We start from the raw sequence: 9,615 nt of genomic DNA, 5'->3' as shown, positions 1-9,615 counted from the left end.
GACCGCACTCACCCCGCTGCTCATCCCCGAGCACTTCCCCAACGTGCCGCTCATCGCCGTGACCCGGAACCCGGTCTTCCCGCGCTTCATCAAGATCATTGAGGTAACGGCTCCACGTAGCCCCTTCCCTCTGTGCCTCCCGGCCGGGCTCTTCTCCCCCCTCCGCCAGGGCCGGCCTGTGCCGTCAGTTGCTGGGCTGTACCCTGTACCGTGGCGCTAAGACTCCTGTTGAGCCCTTGTCATGGGAGCTTCTTCCTGCAGCCGCCTCGGTTCCTGCTTCATCGGGGTAACCCCCCACCCTCACCAGCGCCTTCTGCATTTGCTCACAGGAGAGCCTGGTGCTCCTCTTCCCATGGGCTCAGCTCCACTGCCATCTTCAGCTGAGATATGGGAGCAACAAGGCTCTCCTACAAAGGTGGGAACAGAGGCGCTTCTGCTGCTGCTTTACATGATTGCTCCTGTGGGCATGGAGATCACTTAATGTAGATCTGTTTGTCTCCTGGATCTGAGTTAGTCTCCTGTTTCATGCAGAGCAGGAAATTCTCTGCTGGCCGGGTAGGAAGGAGTGTAAGCAGGGGAAGCAAGAGGGCTCGCAGCTTGCAGAAAGCTGGCTTAGTTAGTATTAAATACATTTGTGTGCCACTCCCCCATCCCATTATGCCGTTGCATTAGTGTGCTTCCTTCCACCTATTGCAGTATATGTTAAGCCTGGACCTGTACACAGATTATGTACAGGTATAGCCATCAGTTATGTTCCCCAGGTGTCCCCCTTGGAAAAACACTTAAACCGTACAACTGTAGTACAGAAGGCAGAGTAGAGATGCACCTTATCGACTAACTCAAGGATGTGTAATTTTCATGTTCAAGAGTGAAGGGAGGAAAATTGGGAGACATTTGCCTGTCTCAGCACTAACTAATAAACCTATAGGGATATAGGGGTCAAAAAAGCTATGATCCTGTGGCTTTGTTACTTGTTTATATCTCATCACAATGTCCGGTTGGCAGCCAGTCCAGCCCCTCCCACTGGGAAGACCCTGGCTCAGCCTCTGGCCCCAGCCCACCCTCACCCCATGCACAGATTCAGGGGACACATGTCCCCCATGCCTCCCCCGGGGTGCAAGCTGCAGCAGGAGTCGCACCCCTCTGTCGCCCCCCGGATGAGCCACAGATCCATCCTGCACCCCACACTGCCCTGACTGTGCAGCACCTGCCCCAGCCCTCCCTCCCTCCCTCACTGCGGGAGCCTCAAGCTGTGCCCCTGCCCCCGCGAGCCATTTGATTTAATTAGAGCAGAGGACTAAGACCTGGGATTCTTGGGTTCACTCTTAGCTCTGTCACTAACTTTCCAAGGGACCTTGAGTAAATCACTTCACTTGTTTATGCTTTGTTTTCCCCATTTGTAAATGGAAATGATCATTATCTTTGTTATTGGGTGGAGAAATGAGGTAAACAGTATACAGTGCTCTGAGATTTTAAAAGAAAACAAAAATCCTTATTTATTCAAATACAAGATAAAGGTTTACTCTAATGCAGGGCTAGGCTTTTTCCTCAATGAGCATGGGGGACAATTGATTAAATGCAGCCAACACTGAGCATGGCTATAAAATGTGGCCTATAGTGGGCAAACACACAGGGAATATTTTTGTTAAAGAATAAAAATTAAAATAAAAATTAAAAAAAAAAAAAAATTAGAAACACCCTTATCATTATTGACTCCAAGATGAACATGAGCCACCAATGCCAGACCACAGCCAGCAAAGCCAGCCATACCTTGTCATGCATCCAAAGGTGCATCTCAAGCTGGTCCAGAGAGGTGATACGCACCCTCTATGCGACTTTGGTCAGGCCGCAGTTGGAGTACTGCGTCCAGTACTGGGCACCGCACTTCAAAAGGGATGTGGCCAGCCTGGAGAGGGTTCAGAGGAGGGCCACCTGGTGGTTTGGTGAGAGGGCAGCAGGACAGGCCGTATGAGGAGAGACTGAGGGACCTGAACCTGTTCAGCCTCAGCAAGAGGAGGCTGAGGGGGGAACTGGTGGCTGCCTACAAACTCATCAGGGGAGATCAACAGCAAAAAGGTAGAGCCCTTTGCTCCCCAGCACCACCTGGCGTGACAAGGAACAATGGTAATAAGCTGATGGAGAACAGGTTTAGGTTAGAGATCAGAAGGCAATATTTTACAGTTAGGGTGGCCAAAACCTGGAACCAACTTCCCAGGGAAGTGGTCCTCGCCCCTACCTTGGGCAAATTCAAGAGGATGTTGGACGATCACCTGTCTGGGGTCTTGTGAACCCAGCATTCATTCCTGCCTGCACCTTTCTTCCCTGCCTGTGGCAGGGGGTCAGGCTAGATGATCTGTTCAGGTCCCTCCTGACCCTAGCTACTATGAAACATATATTGACTTCTCACAAAAAAGTCCCTTACAGAACTCTTTCTTCATGCAGAACCCCATGAAACTACTACCTCAGCAACCATCTGAAACTCTCCATCTCTCCTGTCGGTTCCCTCTTTCAGTTTAGTGAAACAAGTGTATCCATTCCTTTTCTTCCGCTTTTCTGCCTGTTCTTCTCTGATCTCTTCCTTGTCCTGACCAATGTAGTATTTCAGTTCATGCAGCCCCAGCTTCAGCCACTCTTTCAATGAAAGCCAGCCCTTGAAGAAAGCAAAGGCTTATTACTTTCCATAAACTGGTTTTAAAACATGTTAATAAAGTCTTTAATAACATTTTGTCTGGTCCCTTTGTTATGAGTCATAGATTCATAGACACTAGAGCTGGAAGGCACCTCGGAAGATCATCAAGTCCAGCCCCCTGTCCTGGGGGCAGGAAGTCAGCAGGGGTCATAGGATCCTAGCAAGATCCAAATGTCTCTTGAAGGCATTCAAAGTAGGTGCTTGAACCATATCTGGCAGCAGTCTATTCCAAACCTTGGGGGCTCGGACAGAAAAGAAGTTCTTTCTATGTCCAGCCTGAAACGGTCCTGAAGGAGTTTGTGACCAGTCGACCTTGTCATTCCTTGGGGCGCTCTAGTGAACAGACATTCCCCCAGGTCCTGATGAGCACCCCTGATAAACTTATAGGTGGCCACCAGGTGCCCCCCGGGCCTGTGCTTTTCCAGGCTGAAGAGCCCCAAAGCTCTCAGCCTGTTGTTGTAAGGTCTGTTTTCCTGACATCTGATCGTGCACATGGCTCTCCTCTGCACTTTCTCAAGCTTCTCCACATCCTTTTTGAATTGTGGAGCCCAAAACTGGACACAGTACTCCAGCTGTGGCCTCACCAAGGCTGAGTACAATGGGAGAATGAAGTCCTGCGCCCGCTTTACCCGAGTTTAGTGTTGTCGGCGAACTTGGCCAGTCCGCTTCTGGCACCAATGTCCACATCATTAACGACGATGTTAAATAGTATATGCCCTAGGACAGAACCTTGAGGGACCCCACTGGTCACAGGGCATCACGACGATTGACTTCTGTCAACTACCACCCTCTGAGTTCTACCATGGAGCTAATTCCCCAGCCAACGGATCATGGTGAGGCCAAGGCCACAGTTAGCCAGTCTTGCCAAGAGGTGATCATGGGATACCAGATCCAAGGCTTTTTTAAAGTCAAGATATATGACATCAATCTCTTCCCCCTTGTCCAGGTGATAGGTCACCTGGTCGTAAAAGGAAATAAGATTGGTCAAACAAGACCTACCCTCAATAAACCCATGCTGGCTATCCCTCAGGATGTTGCCATCAGCCAGTCTGTTAAGACTGGCCTCTTTGATAATCTTTTCCAAGACCTTCTCCGGGATAGAGGTCAGGCTGATGGGCCTGTAGTTTGCCGGATCCACTTTCCTCCCTTTCTTGAAGATAGGCACCACATTGGCCTTCTTCCAATCTTTGGGCACTTCACCAGAGCTCCAGGAGTTCTCAAAGATCTGTGCCAGTGGCTGAGCTACGATGCTAGCCAGCTCCTTGAGTACCCTGGGGTGTAAACTGTCAGGGCCGGCTGACTTGAAGATATCCAGCCTCTCAAGGTGTTCCTTCATGAGGTCAGCATTGATGGAGTGCAAGGAATCTCCCTCACCTGGGCCTCCCTGTCCCGTAATGGGCAGGTGCGTCCCATGGGACTGGTGAAAAACTGACGCAAAGTACCCGTTTAGCAAGTCCATATAGTACCATCTCCCATGCTAACAAGAGGTTTATTTTGGTGACGCCTCAGAAAGCAGTGGACCCTTTCTCACATCCCCTTTGCAGATGTACACTCCCAAAACGCATATCAGCATTTCTTCTTCCCTGCACCTCTTGCATGGGCACCTAGATGATCTCATCAAGCTCCATCTGTGTTGCACTTCTCTCACCAGCAAGATATTTCTTACAACCATCCATGTTAGGTAAGCATGCTTCATAGATTTCTGGGGTCAAAAGAGACCTTGTAGATTGTCAAGTCTGACCCCCTGCTCTAGGCAGGAAAGAGCACTGGGGTTAAGTAACCCCAGCTAGGTGCTTGTCTAATCTCTCCTTGAACACCCCCAAGGTAGGGGAAAGCATCACCTCTCTTGGAAGCCCATTCCATATTTTGGCAACCCTCACTGTAAAGAATTTCTTCCTGATGATCTTAAATCTACTCTCCTTCAGTTTGTGCACATTATTTCCAGTAACCCCAAGGGGCACCCTGGTAAACAAAGTATTCCCTATTCCCTGCTGACCTCCCCTGCCCCTCGATGAGTTTGTAGACAGTCACAAGATCACCTGTCACCCTTCTCTTGAGGAGGCTGAAGAGATTCAGGTTCCTCAGTCTGTCTTCATAGGATCTTACCAGCATGCCCTCAACTATATGAGTAGCCCTCCTCTGAACCCTCTCAGTGTTATCCACATCCCTCTTGAAGTGTGGTGCCCAAAACTGGGCGCAGTACTCCAGCTGCGGCCTCACCAATGCCACATAGAGGGGAAGTATCACCTCCATAGACCTGCTTGTGATGCACCTCCTAATGCAAGAAAGAGTGGGGTTAGCCTTACTTATTACCTCTTCACGTTGGCAACTCATGTTCATTTTTGCTTTGACTAATACTCTGAGATCCCTTTCCACTGCCATGGTACTCAGACTGGGAAGTGTACCATGCTTTCTCCCCAGGTGCAGTACCTTGCACCTGCATGTTAAATTGCATCCTATTCTGATACGGCCACTTCCTCAGTCTATCCAGATCTGCCTGAATTTGCTCACTGCCCTCCAGTGCGTTTCATAGTTGGTAGGGTCGGAAGGGACCTGAGCAGATCATCAAGTCTGACCCCCTGCCATGGAAGGAAAGAGTACTGGGGTCAAATGACCCCGGCAAGGTGTTCATCCAGCCTCCTTTTTTAAAGACCCCTAGGGTAGGAGCCAGCACGAATTCGCTTGGAAGTTGGTTCCAGATCCTAGCCGCCCTCACAGTGAAGTAGCACCTCCTGATATCTAGCCTGAATTTACCCTCTGTCAGCTTGTGACCATTACTTCTTGTCACTCCTGCTAGCGCTCGGGGGAACAGGGACTCCCCCAATGCCTGCTGGTCCCCTCTAACTAGTTTGTAAACGGCCACTAGATCCCCCCTCAGCCTTCTCTTGTGGAGGCTGAACAGGTTCAGGTCCCCTTAGCCTCTCCTCATAGGGCCTGCTCTGCTGCCCCTGATCATGCGGGTGGCCCTCCTCTGGACCCTCTCCATGTTGTCCACATTCCTTCTGAAGTGCAGCACCCAGAACTGGACACAGTACTCCAACTGCGACCTGACCAGTGTCGCATAGAGGGGGAAGATCACCTCCTTGGACCTGCTTGAGATGCATCTGTGGATGCATGACAAGATACGGTTGGCCTTCCTGTCGGCCCATGTTCATTTTGGCATCAATAAGGACTCCAAGATCCTTTTTTGCCTCTGAACTGACGAGAAGGGAGTTCCCCAGCCTGTAGGTATGCTGCTGGTTCTTCCTCCCCAGGTGCAGTACCTTGCACTTGTCAGTGTTGAAACCCATCCTGTTCTCATCTGCCCACCCCTGTAATTTGTCCAGATCCAATTGCAGCCTATTCCTCTCTTCTAACGTACCCACTTCTCCCCACATCTTAGTGTCATCTGCGAATTTGAACAGGGTGCTTTTTACCCCCTTGTCCAAGTCGCTGATGAAAATGTTAAAAAGTATGGGCCCGAGGACTGAGCCCTGCGGAACCCCACTGCCCACATCCCTCTAGGTCGAAAGTGACCCATCCCCGACTGCTCTCTGGGCACTGCCCTCCAGCCAATTAGTGACCCATCTGACTGTGTCAATATCAACGCCATGGTCTCCTAGTTTTTTAATGAGAATGAGGTGGGAGACAGTGTTGAAGTTCTTCCTAAAGTCCAGAAAGCCTATATCTACCACAGCACCTGCATCCAAGGATTTTGTGACCTGGTCATAGAAGGCCACCAGGTTGGTCTGACTGGACCTGCCTCTCATGAACCCGTGTTGGTTGCCCCTAAGCATAATCTCCCGTGCTGGCCCCTTGCGGACGTGTGCCAGGATAATTCTCTCAAAAAGCTTACCCAGGACCGAGGTAAGACTAACTAACCTATAGTTTCCTGGGTCCTCCTTCCTCACTTTTTTGAAAATGGGAACCACATTGGCCCTATTCCAGTCCTCTGGCACAATGTCAGAGCACCATGAGTGCTCATAAAGCTGTGCCAGGGGTCCTGCAATGACCTCTGCTAATCCCCTCAGCACTGTGGGGTGGAGATCATCAGGACCTGCTGATTTAAATACGTCCAGTCCTTCCAGAAGTTCCGTGACTAGGTCCTCTCTGACCCTAGGCCTGGGTGCGCCTCCCCTGGGGCCTACAGGGGTCCCGGTGTGGGGGATGACCCAGTTCCTGCTTAGAAAAATGAGGCAAATAAATTGGTAAATAGGTTAGCTTTGCTGTCTGGTGTGACAACCAGATTTCCTAGCGTGTCCTGCAGAGGCCCCACGTTACCTGGTACCTTCTTTTTACTCCCTATGTATTTAAAAAAGGATTTCTTCTTGTCCTTAATCCGGGTAGCTAGTCTCAGTTCCATCTCCGCCTTGGCCTTCCTGACTGCCCTCCTACAGCCCCGAGCAACAGAGGTATAGTCCTCCCTGGTGATGGCCCCTCCCTTCCATTGGGTGTACACCTCCTTTTTAGCATCCTTGTTCCCAGATGCTTTTGGTGAGCCATGGGGGCTTTTGCGCCCTCTTGCCCCTTTGATCCGTGTTGGGTTTACTTCCCTTTGGGCTTGGAGGATCGTCTCCTTAAGGAACGACCACTCTTCTTGGACACCCAACTCCCCTCCCCTCCCCTCCGGGACCTCAGTGTCTCCCCAGCTGATCTCCTTACCTCATTGAAATCTGCCCTCCTGAAGTCCAGGGCTGCTGCCTTGCTGCAGGCCTTCGCCACCTTGCGCTGGATGGTGAATTCCAGCAGGCGATGATCACCGTCTTCCAGGTGGTTGAGCACCCACAGACCCCTCACCAGGTTGTCTGTGGCCAGGACCAGATCCAACAGGGCATCTCCCCTGGTGGGGCTGTGCACCTCCTGGGTTAGGTGGAGGTCCTGTGTATCAGCTAGGAGCCTACGTAAGCAGTCAGACCTGGCTGACTGATATCAGATTTACTATACCTCATAGTTTGGTGGCATCTGCGAATTTGGACAGAGTGCTTTCAACACCCTTATCCAAATCACTGATCCACCTTTTTAGTTGTTTACCCACAACTGCTCCTCACACTTTTCTCACTTGTCCTTCTGTGAAACTTCTCACCAGTGCCATCCTTACCACTTTCATCAATTTCTTATCATCTTTCACAGCCTCCAGCCCCACCTCTTCATGAAACCTGTCCTGTACATAATGTAATAAATCTGGTGTTTGCTATGCTCGTAGACTCTTCAGAGCCGTCTGATTTACTCCCTGTTTCCTCAAAATTGCAGCTATGTGAAATTGGGTGATACACGTTGCTTTCCCATCTCCCTCCATTAGCACCTTGCATATTGAGCTTGCGTAGTTTGCATAGATGAACAATACCAAGTCTGGCAGCCCTCAAACCCCCATTTCTTTTGCTTTGTACAATTCAGCTCTAGCCAACCTCTCTCTCTTGGCATTCCAGAAGAACACACACATTTCCCTCAGGCAGACAAGGTTCTTTGGGTAAATCTGATATCGTTTATTAGACCAACTTGGATATCTGGAAAAATTCTTCTTTGCAAGCTTTCAGGTATAAATACCCTTTGTCAGGCTGAGGAAGCATCTGCAGTTGGTGTGTGCTTTTCCTGGATGGAATGAATAGTAAAGAAGCCAGAGGCTGGTATGCATGCAAGACAGGCAGTCAGTGAAAATGTAAATTGAAGAGTCAGTGGGTGAAAGGCTGAGGGGGTAGGGGAGGAAGGGGAATAAATGTTTGGCTGAGTTTGGCCTGGCCATGAGCCGGAGCAAAGAACAACTCAAGGATGCCATCTGTGAGGCATGGGCCATGGTGTAGGGACTGTATGGAGCCGTGGCCAGTACCCTTGGCATTGGGGCATTAAAATGAGCAGCCTCCCACAATTTATACCAGTTTTGGGAATAACAACTTGTTTCAGGCGAGACTGGACAGGTTGCCCTACTTAGACTGGCAGGTGGGCCGACGTGAGACCCAGCCCCAAGTATGCTCCCCTGTCACAGTAGGGCGGTCCGCCCAGCGTCTCCTGCTAATCTCAACTGGGCTCATCTGAGCCCCAGGCCTCACCCCTGCCTGTTCTAAATCAGGGGCCCTAGCCCCTGTGTAGGCCCACAAACAGAAAGCCCCTTCCCAGGCTGGGTCTTGTTCTCTTTAGGCTTACCACCTTTTCCCTGGGGCTTGGGACCCCACTGGGTCCCTAGGAACCTCCTACCATGCTGTAGTTCCTCCCTTACCTCCAAGGTGTTGTGAGCAGCAGCTCAGCCTGGTATTGATGCTCCCCAGCTGCTTGCAGCAGACTGCTGCCTTAGCCCTGTGGGCCTGGGTCTAAAATGGCCGCTTCATCAGGGCTGGCTTGCACCTACCTGCTGTCAGCCTTAAAGTGACAGACACCAAAAGTGCTTTGCCACATTAAGACATGCCTGCCATTAATTGAAGCAATTATCAGTGTAGTTGTGCTTATGTTAAACTGAGTGCCCCGGTCTCTTTAAGGGTCATCTGTGGTGCTGCTTGTTGTGGTCAACTCTGCTTCCCCCCAGTCCCTTTGCATGCCTATTGCTCTTGCAAGCTGCATGATTGCGTTTGTATTCAGTAAGCTTCTGTTTTCCCACCTCCCCACTGCTTCCTATCCCCTGCTCTCCATTTGGGGCTAGAGCCCAGGGGATTTAATGGCAGGAAGCTTCTTTCCAGCTCTGACTTGCCTTCCTCTTTATTAGGTTTATTGTTTTTTTTCCCCTGACTTTCTTTCCTTGCCCTTTCTTCCTTTTCCCTGCCTGTTTCTTTGGTTCTTCACCTTGCTTCATCTCCACTTCTGTTGTCTGCTGGGTTTCTTACCCTCCGTGTCTTTTGATCTTTTGTTTGCTGTGCCCTCCTCCCCTTCCATTTTGTCTCCAGTTGTCTTGTGCAGCTTCTCTTACAGAGATTCTCCATTCCTCCCCCACAAGTGGAGTCTCCTCTGTCATTTCTGTCTTG

General features: G+C 50.4%; 1 protein-coding gene across 1 annotated transcript in view; it reads left to right on the top strand.

Moving 5' to 3' along the window:
- Positions 1–4: 4 nt before the first annotated feature.
- LOC102378671 (lon protease homolog, mitochondrial) overlaps positions 5–9,615 on the top strand; it is a gene marked incomplete at its 5' end in the record, with an annotated part of 38,930 nt that continues 29,319 nt past the window's right edge. Inside the window, one exon of the mRNA XM_006038729.2 lies at positions 5–103. Within this exon, the coding sequence (XP_006038791.2) occupies positions 5–103 (99 nt within the window). The remainder of the gene's footprint in view (positions 104–9,615) is intronic.

The sequence above is a fragment of the Alligator sinensis genome, unplaced genomic scaffold (genome assembly GCF_000455745.1).
Source record: "Alligator sinensis unplaced genomic scaffold, ASM45574v1 scaffold2149_1, whole genome shotgun sequence".
Lineage (NCBI taxonomy): Eukaryota > Metazoa > Chordata > Crocodylia > Alligatoridae > Alligator > Alligator sinensis.
The sequence above is the reverse complement of the archived record's forward strand: the minus strand, read 5'-3'. Positions and strand labels throughout refer to the sequence as shown.